This window comes from Melopsittacus undulatus, chromosome 6 (assembly GCF_012275295.1).
Source record: "Melopsittacus undulatus isolate bMelUnd1 chromosome 6, bMelUnd1.mat.Z, whole genome shotgun sequence".
Lineage (NCBI taxonomy): Eukaryota > Metazoa > Chordata > Aves > Psittaciformes > Psittaculidae > Melopsittacus > Melopsittacus undulatus.
The window spans coordinates 71,236,153-71,260,768 of NC_047532.1; the positions used below are offsets into that span (position 1 = coordinate 71,236,153).

A 24,616-nucleotide genomic window follows, 5' to 3' on the forward strand; every position below is an offset into this window, starting at 1 on the left:
CACATTCCCCATGCCTCAGGCACAGAAACTGCCCTATCCTCATGTTTAGATTTTCATTATTATTATTGTTTTAAAGAAAGTTGTATTAAGATCCCAGCCCAGAGCAACAGTGTACAGTTTAATTGTTTCCATGTAGTCTGTGAGCCCAACAAACACCACAGGGGGACACACACACAGAGTCTACACAAGAAGAAATATTACTCTTTGCTATTTCAGCACCATTAACCCCTCCCTCCCTCCATCCCCCAGCTTCCTTCCAGCAAGATGGGCTCAGAGTTACCCTGTGTGATGTCAATGGCTATTTTGTGCTGATTACTGGAATTAAATCTCCAGACAGGATATATTTACAGCTGTCTACACTGTCTTACAATAAGCTGATGGATGACTCATCCTTTTTCCCCACTTCAGCTGAAATCACTAAAAGTAGGATGGAGACAGGGACAGGCAGCAGGAAGAGAGGATCCCTGCCCCTGCTCCCCTCTCCTGCCACAGGAGACTCCTGCACAAGCTGATGAGCTAAAAATATCTTGCTCTCTATTTAAAAAACATGAAAACATAAGTCTTAATGCATGTAGGCAATGACAAAAAATAATCGTAGAAAATAAATCGTTATTAAGATTTTAGTATATGTAGAGCCACCAATAAACTGGCCTTTGTTTTGAAGTCCCAGTACCTTTGCACTTGCAAAGGCTAATATCCCAGTGCCATGACTTCAGGTCCCCTTGTCACAGAATTACAGAATGGTCTGGGCTGGAAGGGACCTTAAAGCCCATCCAGTTCCAACCCCTGCCATGAGCAGGGACACCTTCCACTAGATCGGGTTGCTCCAAGCCCTGTCCAGCCTGGCCTTACACATTAAGCAGGATACAAGAAATTAAAAACCAATGACCATAAACACAAGTATATCACAGGAAGATGAAGTGTCAATAAAAATAAAACCTGGACTTTTTCCATCACATGTCTGATGGCACAGATCTGCCGGGAGAATAAAACTGTGACCAGATGATGGGCTGATAGCACAGAGTGCGCCACAGAGACTGTGAGCTCAGCAACTCTGGAGCAAAAAGCATGTCTGCCCTTTGTGTCAATGGGGAAGGATGAGAGTTTCCATTGTCACAGACAAATGTAAAAGAGGGTAAATGTATTCAGAGCATGCCTCTCTGACTGCATCAGCAAAGTAGTATTTGATGAAAGACTGAAGAGAGTTTATGGATTTGGTCTTCTTTAAAACCAGGTAAGTCAGTTTATAATCCCAACTGATTATCTTAATATATGGTGTACCAACAGAGGAGCAGGTCTTGAGTAAGCTCTCTCAGTGCTAATGAATCAGCTCACTAACACCTGCATTTAACCAACTTCTGCCTCACTGGTAGTTGGTTTCTTTCTACAGATTTCGGCCAGGCACCAGGAAGTCCTCAAACACAGTAAAGTGTGTGCCTGCAGCCCATTGACTTCAAATTAATTTAGGCACACACTTGGAGAATTTGCTAAATAGAGATGATGCCCTGAACTGGGATTGGTGCTCAGCACACAGGCATGGCATCAGCACTTTCAGCTTTTCTTACTATCCAAGATAAGGACACTGAAATCTGACTGCTTTACTCTCCTGGTGACCATAAGCACTGGGTGAAGAGCTTCTGGGTAAACACACACAGTTTACATATGAACTTCTTGAGCAACACAAGGAAGCCCTGGAGCAGTTTGTTGTATACCATGGAACTAGGATGTTTGAGCTGAATAAAATACAGTATTGTGTAGTATGTAAAAAGCATCCAACACATTCATACCACTTGCATGGTTCTTCAGCTACAAAGCTTGCTTATGGTTTGAAGTTAAAATGCATCTGCTAAATTACTCCATCAAGACACAAGATTTAGCCTAGCAAATGAAAGCTTCCCTTGAAATGAATGGTATATGGGTGTGGGTGTGTGTGGGTGTGTGCACATGTGTGTGTGTGTTCAGCACCAAAATGGCTTTCATCATTTCCCAGTACCCCATTTGCCAGTTGAAGGAATTACTCAGAAACCACTAGAAAACAACACAGAAGAGAACCTGTACTTACACTTTGCCGTGTAAAACAAAGAAAGAAGCAAGGTATTTTATATGGAAATGCTACCTGAAGCATACCTTCCATCAAAAGCAATGGGAGTTTAAACACATCTTTATCATCTCATCTTTGCAATGACCTGCTGAGTAGGACATGATCAAACTTTTACCTAACCAATCATCCACTTGGCCCTGTGTTTTTCTAGACAAAGCAACATTCATATTTCATCAGTTGTAAGAATCCTACTATGGTGATGGGTAGAGATCTGATAAATGAACTTTGCCTCAGGCAGCCTAGAAGCCTAAAATAAAAAAGCATATTTCATAAATTAGTTACTTTCCTTCACAGTGTAAGGAACCAAAATGGCAAGGGAAAAAAAAAAAAAAAAAAGATTAATCTTGAGTACAGGGTGGGGGGAGGGGAAGGGAATTTAGCAAAGTGAATTAATTGAAGAGAAGAAGTATCCAAAGAAGCCTTCTCTTTAGCAACTTTAGGTGATGACCACATCTATAAACCCTTATCCTTTACACAGAAATCCCCACCCAACTTGTTTGGAATATCAACATCCAGATTAATCTGTATTAGAACTACGGATTAACAGTGACAGCAATAACACTTTTGAAGTATTTGCTACATAGCAATGCTGCATCTCAAACAGAAAGCTTCCAGTCCCACAGGGATAAGGAAAACCTTCAACTGAAATCTTTTTATCTCAGAAAAGGCAATGATATGTGAAGAACTCCAGTTCTTGCACATCATCTCCCCAAATGCATGCTTGGTACAGATGTTTGAATATGTATTTACAGTGTGCAAAAGAAAAAAAACCATCAAATTATAGCAATAAACACATCAATGCTGGTTTTTAAGTCCTTAAAACTCAGGATAAGCCAAACTAAACAGGTGTATGTTAACTCATGCATACAAAACTCAGACTGCTGAAATTCTGAATTCCATGTTTACTGTCAGCCTTTGGGGCAAGTTTTGTCAACCAAAACTGCAGCTTATAATGTCCATTCTTTCTGTATCTAGAAGTGGCAAACATTCCAAGTGCTTTCCACAGCACCATGGAATCACCATCTCTTTTTAAATATGCTCCTGACTTGGATCATTTCTGCTAAGTCATGGCATTCCCTTACCATCTGCAAAGGCACAAAGTGAAGTTATTCCTTCTTTTAGCAAACAGCTAAGAGAACACCACTGATCCTTTCAAAGGACACAGCAAACTTGGTACCAGCAAACCAAGGCACTGATTTTCTCTGACTGCAGGAGAACAGGCATGGACATGGCACATGGAAGAATTCACAAGTCTACTCACAGGCTATCCCATGGAGGGAAAAAAAAACCCAAAACCAACATATGCAAAAACCCCACACAACAATAACACACCAACCAACAACCTGGTTTCTAGACACAATAAAATACTGACATTACAACCTATTTAGCATAGTAATACAACCAGTATAGTCCTAAGCACTAAGTTGTCTTTGCAGTAGAACTTGCTTTGCTCCAGGGGATATTGATCTTATTGCATGGCTATAATTTAGGGAGTTGCCCAAAGTCATTATAAAAATTTACTAATAAGCCTCCTTGCTTCTAGATGTGACTTCAAGGTCAAAGCGAGACTTTACATCAGACTGCAAGTACTAAAAGAAATCTACTACTACCAAGAGGTAAATTATCTTTCTGCTTCCTTCCCCAAAGAAACAAAACAATTCTTTATGTGGCCCATACTGCATTATTGATGTACAGATGACATAAAATGGCCATAAACTGCTGTCTAAATGAAAGGTTAGTAAGTACACGATATGCAATGAAGAAGACAAGGACCCTGTGGTGCCACTCTCCAGGTGAGCCCACCCACAACAGCCAAAGTGAAGACCACATCTATAAACCCTTTTCCTTTCTGTACAAATCCCTATCCAACTTGTTAGGAATATCAACACCCAGACTAATCTATATTAAACTATGGATTAACAGTAACAGCAATAACACTTTTGAAGTATTTGCTACATAGCAACACTGCATCTCAAACAGAAAGAAAGCTTCCAGTCCCATAGAGATGAAGAAGAGATTCATGTAAACCATGAACCATGTAAATCACCCAGTATTAAAGGTTACTTTGCAACATATGTTCCCGAAAACCTTTAACTTCCAGATCTCCTAGAGAGAGGAATAATAGCAGCTGCCTCCTGAACACAGAGGGAACACCAGCCTGTGCTGACTTTCCATTTCTGAAATGGAGAGTGCAATGGCCACTTCACATTACTTGTAAGAGTGATAAACCTGCCCCAAGTAGCAACAGGCAAGTAACCTTGGCTGCCATAGCTACAAACTTAATTGTGCTCCCACTGAAGAATCAGGAGCAGAACTGCCCTGACTGTAGCAGAACAAAACCAGATCAGCATTGGCTTTGCTGAGACTGAATGAAGCTCAGTAGCTCCTTTTCAACCACAAGAGTTTAAACCACCTGACTTTAACCTGCATAACAACAGCCACAATCTCACCCTGAGACCCCCCATCAGACCCGATAAATGGAACACTTGTACCAAAGTAGCTGAATTTCATTTTAATTTAAAAACACCTCAACTAGGGAATTTACTGCATATCCCCTGATAAAGTGCTCAAAGAGATAATATATTACACTCACTATTAAAACATGCAACTTCCAGTTCATATTTTCCTTCTAACCAGCAAATTCTTCCAGGCCCTGCATAAATTACCTGAGTTTTTCCTCATCATTTTTATCCTCGAATACAAACTCCTAAACCATGATGCAGTTTCTGGCCAAAGGCGCATTTGTTGAGGAGAAGGGAACCATGCAGGGAAGGGAGCAAGGCAGCTGACAGCCACAGTGCAGAGAGCAACTTCATCTCTGACAGACAAAGACAGAAGGTTCTTCTGAGCTCTAGAACTTTTGCTTTTTTCATTTATTTCTATCTGTGTAGATAGGTAAATGTATATATATAGAGAGACAGAAAAATCTGATAGAGGAGTTGATGTGGAGTTTTCTGAATGACATCTTCAGAAAATTCTTGACATGCTAAGAACACTGGAGCTGTTCAGCCTGGAGAAGAGAAGATGTGTAGAGACCTCAGAGCAGCTTCCAGTAACTGAAAGGGGCCTATAAGTATGCCAGAGAGGGTCTCTTCATCAGGGACTGTAGCAATAAGACAAGGGGTAATGGGTGGCAAGGGGTTGGAACTGGATGAGATCTAAGGTCCTTTCTAACCCAAACCAGCCTGGGATTCTAAATATTTCTGAACTTTTCCAAACAAAGCAAACAAGGCATGAGTGTGATTTTAATAAAAATACACACATCAGTAATTTCAGTAAGTTTCAATGAGGACTTATGGTTATAATATATAATATATAATGTTTCTCCCCAGTTGCAGTCCATATATTTGTTCTATATTATAATGGCATCCATAGTGCCTGCAGGCAGACCCTGTGCAATGATAGGAATCCCAAGGAAGCCCAACAGCTGAAGAGAGAGATGCAAATCATAAACCCAGAGAGGTACTGATGTTTAGTTTGGCCTTATCCCAAAACAAGCTTTTTAGCTCCAGAAGTGCCAAACTTTTTTCCTTGCCTTATGAACTTTCTAGGAGCACATGGCCACATTAACTCGACAGTAATCACAGCTACCTCAAGCAAAACAGGCAGAACCATTTTCTCCACAAGAAGTTTCTTTGTAATAAAGTAACATCAAGCAAGAAGTGAAATAATAGAGTCTGTGTTTCTGATACAGTAGTACTCTAGCCAAAAGCTTTTTGTAGTAAAATTTAATAGCGAATAAAAGTTTGCACTAAGGGTGTATGCAACAAACAAATGCTTCCAAAATAAAGTACATGAATGCACACCAATAAAAATAACCATCTGATAAAACCAACTCTTCTATAAAAGCCTGTCGTGTCCATTTTCCGTGTTTCTTACAAGACTTATTTTTGATCATGTTGCTCTCTATTTGAATGGGAGACAATCCCAATAGGAAGGTCAAATAATTCTCTTAAAGGAATCACATTTAAGAAGCCTATCCCCAAAATCATCGTATACTCAAAAGCGACTATCTATCTTACTCTCTTCTCTTTTCAGTCCAGGATTCAATCCTCTCTCCCCAGTCCAGAATTCATTACAGTTTCAATAACATACTATACAATACACTATCCAGATAGTTTAGAACAGACCTTTATATATAGAATTATAGAATAGTTAAGGTTGGAAAGGACCTTAAGATCATCTAGTTTCAACCCCCCTGCCATGGGCAGGGATACCTCACCATAAACCATATCACCCAAGGCTCTGTCCAACTTGGCCTTGAACACTGCCAGGGATGGAGCATTGACAACTTCCTTGGGCAACCCATTCCAGTGCCTCACTGCCCTTACAGTAAAGAATTTCTTCCTTTTATCAAATCTAAGGCAATATATACATCCAATATAAGGCAAAGGATTAGGCTGTGCAATTTTACATGCTGTTCTTCCCCCTTGAAGCTTAACTCAATAGGCTCTACACAGCATCAGTAACTAAACTTAGCTCCTATGCCTGGTAAGCAATCTAGTCACGTATCAAATGTCACTGGACAACACTGACCCACTAAGTCTCTTATCTTGTGATTGCAGTCAAAGTTTGCTTACTTTCAGTACTTGCATTTTCTCAAGTGAAAGCAAATTCTATTATCCTGAAGGATGAAAAAGACAAACTATGACTTGAACACCAAAACTGACCCCAAAGTACATGTAACACAGATGCAAAGATGGGGGAAAAAAGAGGAAGACCACCACTTCCCTCAAATGCACCCCTCTTTGGCTTATCAATCAAGACTACTAAAGATAATTACCGAAACAACTGACAATCAAAGGAAACATTAAAAGGAAAACAAAATTGTCCATGGCCAAGTCCTTTGTCTGATGTGCACAATGTCATCAATTCTTTTTGTATTCTTGGCAGTTTAGTGGCACCCTAATATCAGGAAAGAACATGCAGCATGTCAAACCCCTAACATCACTACAGCACTGTTAATTTACAGGTTTTTAAGAGGTTCATTTCCTTCAATAAATCAGCATCAGGGCATATACAGGGAGGAATGCACAGACCAAACCATCAAGGTAAACCCCATATTTAAAGTAACAGTTGGAAGAAAAAAAGAGCATTTAAGAGACAAAAAAAATAATAAACTAGAAAATACACAGAGTTCAGGTAACTCCTCCAGAGGAACGCATTCTTAGCTCCAAAATAAACTCTTAATGTCAGCATTAAGATCTAACTGAAGAGTGGAAAAGTCATGAGAGTGTATTAGATAGCAAGTAGAATTTGTCTTGACATACAATACCAGCATCTGAGAGGGCTGGATCACTGCATTTACACCTCAAACTGAAAACCTTTTAAGTGAAAGTGAACAGAGCACTGAACTGCATTGAACTGGGGAGGGGGAGAGGGAGGACGAGAGGGAATTAAAAGTACAGACTTCTGCTATGGTTTTTAATCATCACACAGAAGTTAACACACGTTTTCCTGCTCAGTGAATTTAAAAGCCAGTTTGATTCTTTTTTTTCCCCTTAGTTCATTTAAGAACTTACCACCAGCTACCAACAACAAAACAGCACTGGCTTGCTTATTCTCTCATACAAAATTAAACATTATCAACACACTAAAGGCATTCAATTTTCCTCTGAAATCAATTCCTTTCTTTTGTTTTTAAACAGGTCAGGCTCTGACCTCCCCAACACTCTCCAGTGCAACTCTGAAAACAAACAAGCCCAAGATTTTTGCTGAAAACACAAGCTTACTGAACATCTGGTGCCTCTAAAGGATTAAACATGGCAGAAACAAGGCAGAGGTGGTAGCTGTGTCATTCTGGACTGGGAGAAGACTTGGTTACCTTGCCAAATTTGGGCAGTTTGGGATTTTAAGCTGCAATTCAGGAATAATGAGAAGGTGGCTTTCTTTACTGCACTGGATCAATGCATATCAAATACATTAAGCTTGCTGGTAGATAAGTCAATCTGCAAATGAACTTCTCCAGGGTTGTTCAAATGATTAGAAGAATCTATAACCTAGTTTTCTTAAAACTCATTGTATTCTTTAATAAACTACTCAGGCTTAAAAATAGGCAAGTTAACAATGAATGTTTTTTTCTTCTTGCAATGCATCTTTTTTACATAGCAAAGTACTGCTAATAGACAGCTTCATGGGGACACTGCTTCAGTGATGTATGTTTTAGTGATGCCTTGGGGAGGCAAAGATTTGCAAGAGTGTCATACCAACTCCAGCGACTGCCAGGAAGGTATTCTGATGCTTTACTCCCTTGCCTTCAGATTCAATAGCAATTATGTTCCCCAACTAGCCTACTGACACCGAAATTGCACCAACACTTATATTAACAGCATGCAACAACACAAGGCAGCTTTTGTCCCATGCTGCATAATGCTTTAGGGATATAATACAGAGCATCTATTGCCAAATATGAGCAGAAACAAGACAGAGGAGACTAGTGTCAATCACCAAACATTTAGGATATAAATACATGATCTTTAAAAGGAATTGATCCACACAAATATAGTGGAAATAAACCATGAAGGTCAAATTTGTCATGTACTCAAACAAAACTCCCTTAAAGTGAACCATTTTTCGAGGTACATATCAGCAATTTTATCAATACCAGGTTTTACCCATTTTCTGAACAGAAATCCTATTTCAGACATTCTAACAGTTACTTGATCAGTGCCACCCTGCTAACATAACTGCCAACATTAGATGTGCCTAATGAAGCAGATACACAATTAGCAAGGGAAGCAAATGCTGCCTCCTGGCTATCCTGAAGCACTGGTGATGGGTTAAACAGCTGAATTTTTAGATCAGACTCAGTAATGTGCTTCATTCTAAATAGAGTATTTTCCTGCTTCACACACTGGGTGCATCTACTTTCAAGAAAAAGAGAAGGCTGCTTTTGCTTAGCAGGGAAGGTTTTATATTTACGTGCTTGTGATGACCAGTTCTGAATGAAAGATCAGTGAGTGGGTATAAGGATACAAGCAAACAACATGTACAGCTTCCTTTTAGGCTTAAAGGTTACCTAAATATGAACAGATGCCTGTATTCAGCTCAAGAAAAAAAGGTGGAATTAACTCCACTATCAAGCAACAGCAGTTTTGCCATGGTCTAACCCTTATTGAGGGCAGTTTTTAGGCTTACCTATAATAATCCATTTTAAGCTGTTTCCATTTTAAGTTGTTGAAAATATTTTATAAACTGTGTCTGACAAAAACTTGTTTTTAGTCTCCTGGAACTATTTTAAGCATTTAGCTGGTAATAGAAAACACATGTGAGAAACAGAATATCAAATAATTCTAACAGTAGTATTTCCATACTTTATTTTAATCTTATTCATAGAGGCGAAGTGGAAATGAAATTCACCCTATATGACAAAAAAGCAGACCTGTAATCCCTGCTGCAACTCATATAACATCTTCACTGCTCTTCAAAATTACTTGACATTTTACTAAAAATCAAGTTATATTCTTCCTCCTATCATAGATAATTTCCCTTCTATCATAGATCATTATAAATTGAGCCACAAATTTTGTTACCTTTCAGCATTTTATTTTTAATACACATACAGCTTAATCTTGTATTTGTTTTAACGTACAGGGAAGCACTGTATGAAAGTTCAACTTTTGCTTATGAGCAGATAATGCAATTAGGTTTTCCATTTTCTGACACTTCTGGTGCTGAAGGATGTAACCATATTGCCACACTCAGTATCAGTTGATCCTTTACATTTCATCCCATCCTCAAACCTATTTACAGCTTTGATTTCCACATAATCTCACCACAGTGATTCACCGGTCTGATTTTTTAAAGGTATGGGTTTTATTTTTAAATAAGGCACCTGATGTTTCCCTGGAACACTTCACTCATCAGGTTTTGACAGAACACCTTCCACAGTCACTTTTTCCTGTGCCATTTATGAATGTATAGACATTTCTTTTAGTATTTTTTGCAGTCATTTCTTTTTCAGGCTGAAGAGTGAAGCCAAAATAAACCAAAGGAGGCGGTTTGTCACATAACACCTATATAAGCTGCCACAACATGCTCCGGATGCAAAAAGCTTACACAGCTCCAGAAAAGGAGACTAGAATTTAGGAAACTAACTATTAAAGGTTACTAAACACATACACATCTGGCTAAGTCACTGAAATACAGATGATTAGAGACTAATGGGATTGCCCAGATGAAATAAACTCCCAGGAATCAGGGAAAGAATATGGATTACCCTATAAGCTTACCCAGTTCTCATACTCTTTCTTATTAAAGGCTGAATACCAAGCTAGGTAGATCCAAGTTTACTTATTCTTCCATTGTGCAGAAACCACACTTTCCTTCTTATTCAGCCTATCAAGTTTTAGTATTTATGTAGTTTAGTATTTACGTATTTTTACAGGTGGGGAGGAGGGCTAAAGGAGGGCAGATACAGACCAGAGCACACAGTACTCAAGATACAAGCTGGCCACAATAACATAACCAGGTTTCTAATATGAGAGGCCCAAATTCTTCTCACATTTTTAATTTAATCTTTACCTGAACACAATTATCTCCAGCCTGGACCAAAGAAAAGCAAAAACTCAATGAGTTCCCCCCTCTGTAACAGAATCTATTGTACATAATGTTGACTAAGTAATTCAAAACATACTTGTTTTATCAACTGGAACACCTAGATAAATTGAAAAGCACTGAAGAAGTAGGTCTGAGGCCTCAACATGAAAATTTCTGTAGTCTGAGCATAAAAATGCCTGTTGACGTGCTGCAGTCACCATTCCAGTGGTGGAAACTAGTTTCATACATTTATTAAGAAGGGACTGAACTCAAATTGCAGTGGCTGAAAAGACACCATTTAAACCCCTCTATATGAAGAGTCTAAAGCACTCATCAAAAACACCACTGCAAAATCCCTGAACACATGCAACTGTAAGGGACATCCAGGAAAACGCCCACAGGGACACTATGTTTAATGACTACTACCATCTAATGGACTTGAGGGCAAATAACTTTGTCAGCCTAATTAAAACCAGAAATCATTTACTGTTCACTGTTTTTCCTGTGAGGCAGGAAACTACCAGAGACTGATGGCAGGAGAAGTGCCCCAGAGGGCATTGAATTCCCTACTACAATTCCCTAACAAAAAGAGGTAGTAACACCTTCAGAGACTGCTGTCTGCACCACACAATTGTGTTTAATGAAGCAGTTGGCTTCTCTTTTCCAAAAACAACTATGAGAATTCCAAGATAGGCCCTAAAATGGGGAACAATGAAATACATGTATTAATTCATCTTGGATGACCCGTATGGGGGGACGGTTACTTTGGCTCTGTCTACAGAAGCCTATTTGTAAAGTTATAATGCAGCCAAATGTGGAAATCATCATGTAAAAAAACAGGTAAAGATCTGGAAATATTACAGACCTAATCCTGTTTAATCCAGAGCATTTTGCTCTTTAAAAGTTTAATGTAATACCAGACATTGGCCCTTATGTGACATAGGCTCTATTTGCTTACCAATTTATTGCACTCCAGGTGAAACAGAGAAGCAAGCCGCCAAACCTAGTCAAAAAGCCCGTAAGGGGCTCTGTGACTGACACCAACTTTGACACAGAAAGAGAAGCAAAATAGGCCCTTACATCAGCAGCAAGAAGGTCCAGAAGGGTCTTCAGTCAGTGCCTCCCTCACCTACCCCAGCTGAAAACCCATCCTTTTGGTGGCTTCTTACTCTTGCAAGGTTAAGGTTAAAGGACTGTTTGACAACTGAATCAGTTTTGTTGTGATTTTCTACATAAAGCAAAAGTAATGACCTCTCGGCCAAAGAAAATAGTTCTTAAAAAACCCTAAAATTTTAGTTTACTCAAGGGATTAACTGAAATTTAAGGTGTTCAAGACATATCCGGACAGCTTTGCACAATTGCATTTTTGTGGCTCATTCACTTGGCTTGCCTTAATTTCTTCAAAAGTTATTTTTCACCTTTCACCTCCAAAGAGTATTTTTAAATAATGCTTCTGCAAAACGACCGGCAGAATCGGCTGAACAGAGCCCGTTTTTCAAATCTATAGGAACAGACGGTATCATTTGCAGATTAAAGTAAGAGATAAAGAATGAGTAAAAGATGGCTTATAGCAATCCTCTCATATAAGGACAACACAGCGCTCTCCTTTCTCACCTCCTGAAAAAACACAGTATTTTGTAATACTCATTGGAGAGAAACTAGAGACACAGCATTATCACACCTGCTCACAAACAGGAGACATTCCTCCATCACCAGCTAAATCAACAGAAGTCCTTTTTTGCACAAGGAGATACCGTTTACTGTGAGGCTGTGGATTTCAGACAAGCACACAGCCTTACCCAACTCCACAGAGCATCTGAACATTGGCATTGGGTAATGGATTTACCATCTGCCTTTTGGGCTCAAAATCTTAATCCTAAGAGCTTGAAAAACAAGGTTTTTACAGTTAATATGTGTTCTCATTTTGGTTATATGAATGTATGGGGTTTTTTTTCTTAGTACTGAGCAACTTTCCAAGTTCAGAGAGCTTTTGATTACCATTTTCATCTGCTCTAAGAGCAGGTCAGTTCCTATCAAACCTACTCTCATGTATTACTTAAAATACTAACCATGTAAAGTCAGCCAAAAGCTCTACTTCAAAAGCCAAATCTTTTTTAAACATTAACACTGCAAAGGCAATTGTGCACTGAGGAGAGAATGTACCTAGAAGACATTAAAATTAATGAGGTTTGGATCTGCAGCTTATCCTGTTTATAAAAGGGTGACCAACAGGAAAAACAGCAAATAACATTGTTATTAGAAGTCAATGATGGAAAACCAAACAAGTGTACAAAATGTTAATTCAACTCCCTCTTGCCTAATGATTATTAGCATGTTTTTTTTTACTTTCATATAGTAGTCATCCTCTACCTGCAAAGGACTTTAGCTTCATGACATTACCAAGAATCCTTAAAATCAGAATTCTGTTTATGGGTCAGTTAGGATCTGTGAAAATGTACAAGTATAAGAACCACTTAATGGTAAAGCTAATACAGAGTTCTGAATATTTACATTTGCAAGGAAGTTGTCCTTTACAAAGTATACAAAGGACAATTGACATCCTTGCCAGACACAGTGTTTTGTTATCGTCTACCTAGAAAAGCAAACCTTTTCCTTATTTAATGTAACATGCTTACTTTAACTGTTTATTAATATGTCTTATAAATTAAACAGGTACTACTTAAAGTGAATTTCTGTTAAACCAAAATGACACAAATTCACAATAATGGGGAATAGTGATCTAGTGTACTATGGCAAAAGTGATGTTTAGGTTTTATCCTTATTTGTATTTCATACACAAAATGTTTCTTGATACTTGTATTATGAGGAATTTTGCACAAACACAGGAATCTGGGGAACAGAAAGCAACTTACAGTGGTTACAGTCAAATACTCTGATAAGACATTACTTGAAGCTCTGAAAATTGTTGACCAGCACATTCAAGGGGGTTGCTGAGAAACCCATCAGCCACAACAGCGTCATGGTTGTTCTTGCTCTGAAAGTAGCACTATACACAAAATGATGGGCTATTTTCACAACACTCTATTCCCAAATGAAAAACCTCTAGGAACTACAGCAAAACATGGCAGGGAAGGCCCTTCTGAGCAGACGGACACCCACCCCACACCACCATGACCAAAAAGACACACTTTTGGAAACAATCTGTCTCTAGCCAACTTCTACTGCAACTCCCTCTCAGCAGAGCTTTCCCCCATGAGTTATTCATGTGTGCACCATCTCATATACACCCCCAAACAAGTAGCTTCTCACATCCAGTGCCTCTAGGCCACAGCAGAGCATAGATACCCAGAGCAGCAGTACATAGGTAGGGAACACCAGTACAGAACTTCTGCTGCTCCACAGCCAGAGAAGCTGCTGTAGGCATCAAAGTCCAAACTGCCATTTTCTTTTGTTCTGTCTCCATTCTGTTTTAAAGACAAACTTACTTGCATTAATATCTTAATATTATAGCTTATATAAGGATTATGTATTAAACGCACTTGAAAAAATGGGTTCCTCTGCATAAGTGATCTGGGAAGCTGCTGTTTGCATACAGATGCTAGCATCGTTCATGCTGCAAGTTTTATCAGTTTCACTTCAGAACTGTTGTCCAAGATGAGGATGAAAGCTGTAACTCCAGTATTTCAAGCACATCAAGTTACAGGCTGGATTTTTAAAACATGTGCCTCACAGATGATTTAGCTTCTGCTTTATTCTTGGCTAATGAAATTAATAAAAGGCCTTGAACTTCTTTCTGGTGATCAGTTATACCTGGAAGTTAATAAAATACTGTCAGAGAATACAAGATCTGGTATATGAAGAATATTCTGTAAAAATCTCAGCATCTTTTCTTTTTCAACCCTCTTGAACTTCTCTGTCTCCTCTCTTCCTCTTGAGTGCTAGTGCCTTCTCCACATTTGCTCTTTCAAATGTATCTTCCTAGATTTTGCTGGCATTTTTCACTTTTCGTCTTGCTTTTCCTCCTCCCTTGACATGTATTTCATTCTGTTTCCTGTGGGTCATCTGTCTCTCATGATACTGTTCATTCTTTGAACACCATAGCCCTTTTTCCAATGGTCTGTCCCCACAACTTTAACATTTTCTAAACGAAAAGTAGATTGTAAGTAGAGCTTGTGTGTTAGCATCAGTTACCCTCCCGAAACAGAAAAACACCATCGAGGTTGGTTTCTTAACATCAGACCAATGCAATTATGTTCCCTGAGGTCTCTATGCTCCAGGTGAAGCTCTCCTCCTTTCCCAGATGTGCCATGAACAAATTACTTAGAAGCACAAAAGGATTGGCTGTAACCAAACCCTAAGGTACACTTAATGGACTGCAGATTTTGCAGGATGTTTAAAGTTTCCCCTCTGATCTCTCTGAACTTTGGCCTTCATTTGTTTATACAGACAGAGGCCAATAGGTCATACCACTAAAATCAGCAAGTTGTTTATACATATGGCAAGCATGCATGAGCGGTAATGTAGTCATGGCTACAACCATGCACAGCACATTAAAGCAATTGCTTCTAGTTAAAATAACAAAGGCACAGTGAGGCCACATATATGATGAGGAGCCCTTCCAGTGCAATGAAACTCAGTACGAACTAAGAAACTAACTGGTATTTCTTCAGAAGCTGATGCACACATTCTAGTCCAGCACAATCCAGGTCATTCACTGTAACAGAGCTAGTTTCATAAGAAGAGGCAGCCTTTGACACTATCGATGCCAAAACTTCACAAGTTTTTAAGCACAAGTTTACTGCTAGGAGTACAGAAGTTTACAAAGGAAGTCTGGAAGAGAAGCTGTCATGAAGATACACAACTCCAAGCACACTGCTGGGTTGCCTTTGTTTGGGCAACAGACTCTGATTTGGTGCCCATGGCTGGATGATGCATTTCACCAGAGGTAATTTACTGGGGAGAAGTTCTTCCTGCAGGGAAAAGCTTATTTTCATAATACTTATGCCAGCTTTAAAATTAAGGCTTGTTATTTAAAAAATATTAAGTGCTTAAAATAGACTAATTCCTAAGCCTTGAAAAATTATTTTAACCTTTATAGAGAATTCACTTTTAAAAAGCCTCTCTGAACAGCTTACTTCAGTTAATATGAATTATTTGGGAACAAGGCATTTGCAGAATGGGGTACTAATATAACCCTACATTTTGTTTTGTTTTGATGGACAGAGGAATGGATTTTGAAGTGCAATTAGAGGCTCTACAAGCTTAAGATAAGACCAAACAATAAAAGGCAAAGACTACAAGAAATGAGGAAAAGCACCAGGATATAAAAGAAACTAATCACTTTTCCTGGTTAAATATACTGTAGCTGTTAAGCTTGCTGAAACCACAGAAGAGGAAGCAAATTTTTAGCTTCAAGGTGGTGTATGAAGCCTTGGTGGCCTATTCAAGTGGCATACTGAACAGGCAGACAAATATGCAGTATACTCAAGAAGAGTATTACTAAACATTTATAGTGACTTTCTGTTGAAAAGCAGAAGCATGCTGTCTTTAAACTTCAAACCCACACAATACATACAGACATGAATTCCCACTTGCACAGGGATGCAGCATGCTACAGAAATCACTGTCTGCTGGGAGCAAATGTAACTGTGCATCTCAAACAAAAATGATCCTTTGTTCATGTTACCTACTCCCCTGTTCAAAATACATTTTGGTTTCATATCAAAGATATGGCAGGTCTGGAAGTTCATCACTCTCAGAAAGAAATGTTCACCTAAGGCAGGGAGAGACTCTTCTATCGTTAATCATTATACAAGTTGGACAGATCTGTAAAATCTGTGTTTTCTTAGACATGCCCATGGAAAATACAGGTACAGCTTTAACTAACTGATCTGAAGTAAGTTAACACTAGACACCTGCCTTCTACAAATGTGCATTACCAACATTTTATCCAATGCTCCTAGTGAATAATCTTCCCACTGCAACAGCCACTCTCTAGCACCAACACTGAAGATGTGCAACTCCAAACCAGTCAATGCTGAATCCTGGCCAATGCACACACAGGTGGCTATATGAAATGCTTGGTTTGTTTCAAATTACCAACAGAAATCCTCTTAGGAGTGTCATTTTATCTGCTGTATTTCACCACCAACTAATACTCTAAAATGTTTTAATAACTGAAAGAATGCTCATAGCTCCTGTACATCAAGTTCAATTGTACCAGTAACTTCTAAAGTAACATCTCCCCTGCCTCAACCCCAACTTTTAGCACTGAAGACCAAAATGCCTCATCTTGCACTAGTTGGAGGTTTTTCAGCACAAGTCAGGTTTGATAACAGGCCTGAAGACAGATCTGATCATCAGTCCCAGCCCAACACAGTTTAAAGTGAAAGACTTAAGTTCTCTGTATATGCACAAATGAAACAAGATGAGGGGGAGCTTTGATCCAGTCCTGTCCTCACTGACAGGACTTTCCATTCGTTATCTTCAAAGGGAAACAAAACTGAATCCAAGGACACAAGGACTGTCACGCTCTGTCAGGTTTCCCCACTAGCTACCCTGGAGAAACTACAAAAACACAATAGCTTACAGACACAGAGGACTGGGGAGAAAAGCTTCAAGGTGAAAATGACTGGCAGAAAAGGAACACAAAGGATGACTTGCAGTAGAACTTACCACCTTTTACCAGAGTGAAACACTATGTGGGAGAAAGTGGGACATGGCACAGTTGAAGGCTGCAGAGCTCAGGATTACAGCTGCAAAAAAGCAAATCCCATTCTGCCACTTGCTAGGTTCTGAGTGTTTGACTTCACAGCCTCAGCATCATTTTAACACTGCTACTTCTGGGTCAGCTCTCCCTTCATTTACACAGGGAGCACTACTGTCAGTAGAACCATCTGCAGCATCTCTGGACATGCTTGTTTTCAGGCACATTGCCTGTCAATTTCTATTAAAAGATGGATTTTGCCATAATATGAAGACTCATATATAAATGCTCCAGGAAGATCAGAGACTTCTCATATTTATCTTTTTAAAGTGGAATTTGCTGTGAGTCCGAACTAGGAATTAGGCTGCTATCTCCTTCTCATAATAGAGAGGATGCACTGTTTTTAAGGGAATCAAAAAGAAACCATCTGCACAAACAGCCTGTGATTAGAGAAGGGAAGAAACATCCGTGGCTAGACACACAAATAAAGTAGTATCTTGAGGAGAACCATAACTTACAAGGAAATTCGTATGAAATCACAGTCAAAATGAACATAGCTCATACATTTTTGGCAATAAATATATCACTGAATAGTGTACTGCAGAAGCATCATTATTTGCACTGAAACTTGGATTTACACTGTACAATGAGAATAACACAAATGCAAAACCGAACACCCTTTGCAAGTTCCCAACGCTGATACAAACCTGTGAGACTCAGTTCGCATTGCTGAGCAATTCCAGCATCATAGCTAGAGCAAATTCATGATAGGATTAAGCCAGGCTATCAAATTTCTAATTATTATTTTAGAGTGAAAAATTTGATATTCAAAGACTAACTTTAGATAACACCACTCATCTCACTTATTAGAGCAAAGATGTAGTCGTTGCTTTTGAAGGTTCTTATGTCTTACAAAGAGGATACATGGGAAATCAGTGGAAACATGATCAGAACACACCATCATATAATTTTTCCTTAAAACTGCCAGATTTGGCAGTTGCCACAACTTCGCTATGAATCAGAGTGGGAAGAAAAAGCGTAAGTATAACAGGATGCAAATACACCATAACACAGCTGTGTTCTTAGCCTTAGGAGCTACTGAACTTAAAATAAGAGTATGCCAGCACTTCCTTATGTTTTAGGCCAACAATAACTGGATTCCCTGTTAAATAAACAAGCTAGACTGGATTGTAAGGGGAGGGCGGCAGAGGGGGGTGGGGGGTGTGGAATAAAGCATGTTATCTATGAAGCTGATGAGTGCCTTAGATTGCCTGAGGAGTCTCTGTTGCTGGAAGTCTTAAGAGATAAAAGCTGTATAAAACAAGACAAGGCTAATCTTACACATGTTGGAACTTTAGATCTTTCTAGCTACATACTTCCATAAGCAGCTATTTGTTGCCAACATGAGGTAATCATATGGTTCTCTGCATAACTACGGTTAATTTACACAAATGAAAAAATAGTCATCATTCACCCAAAAAGACACTACAAAGACCATTCACCATTACAGCTAATGCCACACCCTTAAATCCACAACGTTCTTCCTCTGGAAGAGCAACATTGCACCAAATGTTCTGATGTTTTAAGTAACACACTGCCCTACCTGAAGTTAGGGATGGAGGAGGGTAAGAATTTATTATTACTCGGAGTGTGGTAACACCAAAGAAGAGAAACTGAGCTGGGGAAGGGAGCAAAGAAGCAAGAGTTGTAGAAAAGAAGAGTATCTGAGAGATGTAATGCAGGGGCAAGGAAGGGGCAGGAGGTGGCTGGGGCAAAAAGTCACTTAACAAAATGGCATATTCTACTGACAATGTAGCAGTTTCAACCTGCTGAGAAAAGGCTGAGAATTAAAGTGTCAACAAATTAAGATTCAAGGACAAGAAATGCACTTAACCCACAGAAGGGGGGTGCATGTGGAGGAAAGCAAAAAACCCAACCATGAGCTGATTCCTAAAGTTGGAACTGAAAATGCTGCTTCCTGTTAAATTATCTTGAAAGCTAAAGATTGCTTCTTCACAGTCCTAGTTGCTTAATTACTACCGCTTCACCCTCTGATTGCATGTCTATAGGGAAAATTCTTCCCAAGGTTTAGCAATACTGGATTTTCAGAATACATTATTCCCCTTGCAGCCTCTGGAGTAATGCATCACACAAATAGCATATAACAAACAGGTTTAGATAAACAAAAAACATACCCATCTAAAAGTTTTCACTGATAACCATCTGGGGGAAAACTCAGAGTCTAATGAGAGATTATGTATTTCTCCTGGCAGTTAAGAAATCTGCAGTTTTGACTTAGATCTCTTAATGGTGAAAAGGCCTCTCAGGGGGAAAAGTCCATATTTGCTATCAGCATTTGTTGTATGTTAGATATAGACCAATGCAAATAATAATAAACTGAGAACTGTAGGAAAGAGGAAAGAAGTTGTGCTTAGCTCCATATCTCCGAAGTTTTTATTTTAGTATAGAAATATCCTTACTTCACAACATTAGATATATGTAACCTAAGGTCTGAAAGTGATTCAAGGGTTAAGTTGCAGTGTTCCACAAGGCTAAGAGCAAAAGGTTTGAGGAAACCCCACATCCCAAAACTACTGTAGCTGTATGAGCAAACAGAGGAGATGTGCCCTGAGCTCCCTTTCCTCCTTCCCTACATTGTGACACAGAACAAGCCAAAGGCTTCTACCTGGTGGGCTGCAGATGCAGGGGCAACCATAGCAACATTATCAAATGTTATGTCTATGGATCACCTATAGAAATTATAAACAGAACACAGACCATCTGCTTTGCTCTTTCACACTGATTCAGAACAGGGCAGAGCCAGACCTGTAAGGCATGCTCATAAAAAAGCATTTTGACTTCCAGAAGTCAAATTATTGACTATTCTGTCAGGTACTTTTAAGGATCAATATAAATCACTGCCTTCAACTCACCTACTCAATGACCAAGTTTTCTACCACAGCAGTTACATTGTGCTCCCACCACTTCATTTAAACACACAAATACTGATGTATCAGCCATGATCTGCAATCCTGCAATGTACATTTATACAAAAGTAGTTTGCTATTTCTCTGCTTCAGTCTATAAATAGTCCTCAGAACTCCTCATCAGACAACAGCTATAGATAGCCCAGCTATTTTTAAACATGCACATACCCTGATGAAAAGAGTATCTGAAAAATAACATATACTAAAATTATATTTGGGGGGGTTATTTATTGCAATAGGCAATGGGCAGATGTCTGATGTAAAATTCAGTGCAACAGGCACTGGGCAAATATCAGTGTGGTAAATACTGATAGCATTTGACCAAAGAAGTTTGTCCTGGGGAAAAAAAAAAACACTGTGCTTCTGATGAGCACTCTCCATCCTGCCCCTCTGTTTTCCCCCACAAGCCATGACAAATATTTGCAACTCTGAGTCTCTCAAATGTGAGAGAGAATCCATCTTGTGAAAGTCACAGCACATCAGCATGTGATGCTCAAAGTAGCTTCTGAAGCAGAATGCTCTGGGTACCAGATGCAGCTGGAAGAACTGTGATTGATTTTAATTACAGCATTATTCTAGGCATAATATCCAGAGCCTGGAGGGCACACAGGTTCTTGATCTTTGACCTGCAGCCTTATCCTTCTATGATTCTGCCATCTATGCAGTAATTAACATACTTCAAAGTCTGCATCATCTCTATACCACTACAACATATGTTTAAGTTCACTGCAGCTGCACAAGCCCATCTTTTGATCCTTTCACTCTTCCATTCCTGCAAGCCTTTTGCTCTTTGCCAGGCAACTGAAATACACAGGCCTTTAAAGTATTCGGAGGTCTCCCATTTAAATAGCAAGTATTGAAAACACTAGAAATCCCTGCAGTCAAGGTCTCCATTTGCCCTGTAAGACACCATATAAACAACCACTGCAAGCTGTGGTATGCATTCTGAGCAGTAACAATCAATCACTAAATAGCAAGTTACAATTCACTGTTTGACAGCAGTTTCAAGGAAAGCTAGAGCTCCTACCGCCAAATCTACTAAAAGCTGAAATCAGCAGCATGAGATACTCCCAGGGAAGGGGACAGGAGAAGAAGAGAAAAGGAGAATTTGTGAGGTTAAAAAGCAAGCAAACAACAACAAACCCCTCACATAAGTATGTTCAAACATTTAACTATGAATGCAACATGAGCATTGCAGTCCACAAGATCTACTCTGATTTTCACAGGAACAAGCAATTATAAAAACCTGCAATATTAAGTGCTATGAGAGTGCCACAACCAAACTTGCACTGCTACACAAAAGCTGGCTGGATTGAAACCCTTTCAACAGAGAAGAGAATGAGTTTGCTTTACAGCACTAGCTAAACAAGCTTCTTTGGTTTCCTGAACACTGTTTTTGTTGCAGAAAATGCACCAGTGAACATGAGATAATAAATGATGTGATTCCAGGATGTCAAACTGCCCCACGGCGAAGTAGCTTTAAACTTCCTCTTCACATGATCAGATTAACACCCAGGCCTACACAGAAGTTTAGTTTATAAGTTTACTTTTAGCCATGGATTCACACTCAAGAAAAATTAATACTTTGACTTCTCAGGGATAATTTAGGAAGCCATCCTGCCTCTTCCAGCAAAATTATCCCATGAGAAACCGGATGGGAATTTCTCTCTCTGCCATCTCACAGACCACAGTTATCCTCCTGTACTTAGCCCCTTTTATTTTATATCATTCACATCTTCATCCTGTGTTTTCATCTTTCTAGAGCAGCCCTGTGAAGGCTACAGAAAGAATGCAGGACAATTCCATGTATGCATGTGGTAGACCAAGCTGTACTTTGCTTAGTCTGGGAGATATTCCCAGCATTATGAAACCTGGTCTTGCACAGAAATATTCAGTTTGCAAAAGTATCTCTCCCCCACACTCCAAAATGAAATTAAACAAAATGCTGTCAGCAAATAGCAAAGTACTTAAGAGTCCTCCATACTCCCCCCTACAAAAGCACTCAGAAAGCTGCCATTTAGCATCTGGCTGCAATAACCTGCAGGGCTTCTGTGGATAAAGATTCTTTCCCCCACTGCTTATTACAGATGTTTATGAAAAAAAACCCATCTTCAACAGGTTCAAATTATTTAATTATCTACTTTGTATGTCAGATGTAGGGTAATGAGCAGATAATTTTTGACAAAAAACAGACCACCCAATCCCACTTGGAAAGAATAGTAAATTCCTTTAGAAATCACCAATTGAAAGGCAGGGGTTGTACACACTAATACTCCCTTCTTACAAAAATGAGCTACATTCATAGAGCCCCAAAACCATGAAAATTTTGTGCAATCATCTATTTTTGTTAAATCTATGTATTTATATTTGTGATTCTTCCTATGGTCCAGCTAATACAGTCTTAAAAAAGAACAAAGTTCCACTTACTGCCTCATTCAGCCTTCCATTCCCCATTCACAGCAGCCAGTAAGCCAACTGCAGATGACCGGGCACGACTGCATGTCTGCTGTGCTCTGTATGGGCCTGGCAGAGCACATGTCTTCCTGAGCAGTAAGAAGAACTGGACAATACCCAGCTCTGCAACTCATCTTCTGGTGGGTTACTACTTCAAGTTCACAGCAGCAAAACATTGCTCCTTACTACATCACCATTTAATTTCATATTACTCCTTTAGACTAAAACCAGCTAATGCTTACCCAAAACTCTATATTCCTGGAGAACAAAGTACCTTGAGAGAGCATCTTCTGAAATTAACTAAGGAATTGAGCTCTCTATCAGAAAAACTGCTGAAAGCTATATCTGATCTGAGCTCCCAGATTCCTTGGGATCCACAGCTGCTTCTGAGGGTCCTGGAAAGGCAACTACAGAAAGAAAACCTACTGGCCTGAACTCAAGTATGTTTATGGGAGAGTTCCCACTACTACAGGAAATTTTTACAGGATCCACAAATCCTATTTGAAAGCCACAGATTTAAAACATATCCTCCATTAAACAAGAATTTTACTGTTAAACACAGCCAGGAAGCTTCCCCAAGATCTTTTTTCTCAGCTTGTTCACTTTCTGTGGACCCAGATTTCTTGCCACTCTGCTTGCCAGAAGGGAAGGCATTTTGATACAATCCAATCATTACAAGACATAACTGATAGCTACTTGTTGTGGCAGTAACTATGGGATGCAATGTACTCACAGCCAACTCCTTCCCCTCCCTGAACACTCTGTTCACAACAAAAGGATAAAGAAAATCCCACGTGAGAAACGTTAGTGTAATGAAGAAACATGGTAACACTTACGGTCAAGTCCATTGATGTATCTCATTGTAATTTCACAGTGCCCCCAAACTGCACTGACTATGGGATAAAGTTTTTTCCCTTTGAGTCCCCTGAAGGCCACTCCAAGATACTGTCCATCTACCATGAAGCTAAGCGTCCCTTCATCCATATCCAAAACCACCAATAAGGAGTCTGGGAGTACAAAAGACTCATCCGGTTCCAAAAAGACAGGATACGTGACCCCAGGCTGGTTTTTACAATTATGGTAGAGTTTGTTGCGTCCCAGATCCCAGCCCCACGATTCACTATTGCTACCAACCAACGACGTGTATCCCACCGAGTGCAGTGGAGCTTCTGCTGTGGAGACCCCTACCACAGCATGAGTTCCCCGCTGCCTCGTGGGCCAGTGGATCTGCCAGACGTGGAGGCCTCTCGTGTAGCCAACCTTGCCCCGGATGCAATCTGTGCTTTGGGCAACAGGGTGTCTGTGAAAGGTCAGTTTATCATCTTCCTTCACAAATATATTTAAGGAGCGATCTTCATTGTTCCAAGCGTGTTTATACTGGATCTCCAGCTTGGCAGGGGGCATATCCAACAGCATGTCCAGGCGTGCTGGCTTGCAGAAATCTGGGCCTCTCAGCTCTCGTTTAACAGGTCTATAAGGGGGCTCCCTCACATCCACAGACTTTATGCTCCCTGAGATTTTCTGGCCCATTGCTTGGCTGCAGCTTTACAAAGGAGAAAGAAAAGTTGACTTTGGCCCAGTGTTACCTCATGAAAGCACTTTAACGCCGCATCAGTGACCCGACAAGCTGACTGGATTTACTTCTCCTGCTCGCAGCTCTTCAGCAGCAATGTTTTCAGAGAAGAAAATGCTCCTGAAAAAAAGCAGAAAACTTCCAGTTAGTTTAAGAAATCCAATAGAAAACCCTATTTTTAAAGAACTTTGTTTCATACCTAGCAGTTATTTTTAAACACCAAAGCTGACAATTCACCACTTTTTGTTCCGTATCCTACAGCACTAACCAGTCTGCCAGCAGGACACTGAGCCCAC

The 24,616-nt window shown here is 39.6% G+C and overlaps 1 protein-coding gene across 1 annotated transcript in view; it reads right to left on the reverse strand.

Annotated features, from left to right (window-relative positions):
* The window catches only part of SPSB4 (splA/ryanodine receptor domain and SOCS box containing 4), an 85,215-nt gene that overhangs the window by 35,881 nt on the left and 24,718 nt on the right, over window positions 1-24,616 (reverse strand). The window contains exon 2 of the mRNA XM_005153934.3: window positions 23,584-24,440. Coding sequence (XP_005153991.1) covers window positions 23,584-24,277 — 694 coding nt within the window. The 5' untranslated portion in view covers window positions 24,278-24,440. The remainder of the gene's footprint in view (window positions 1-23,583; window positions 24,441-24,616) is intronic.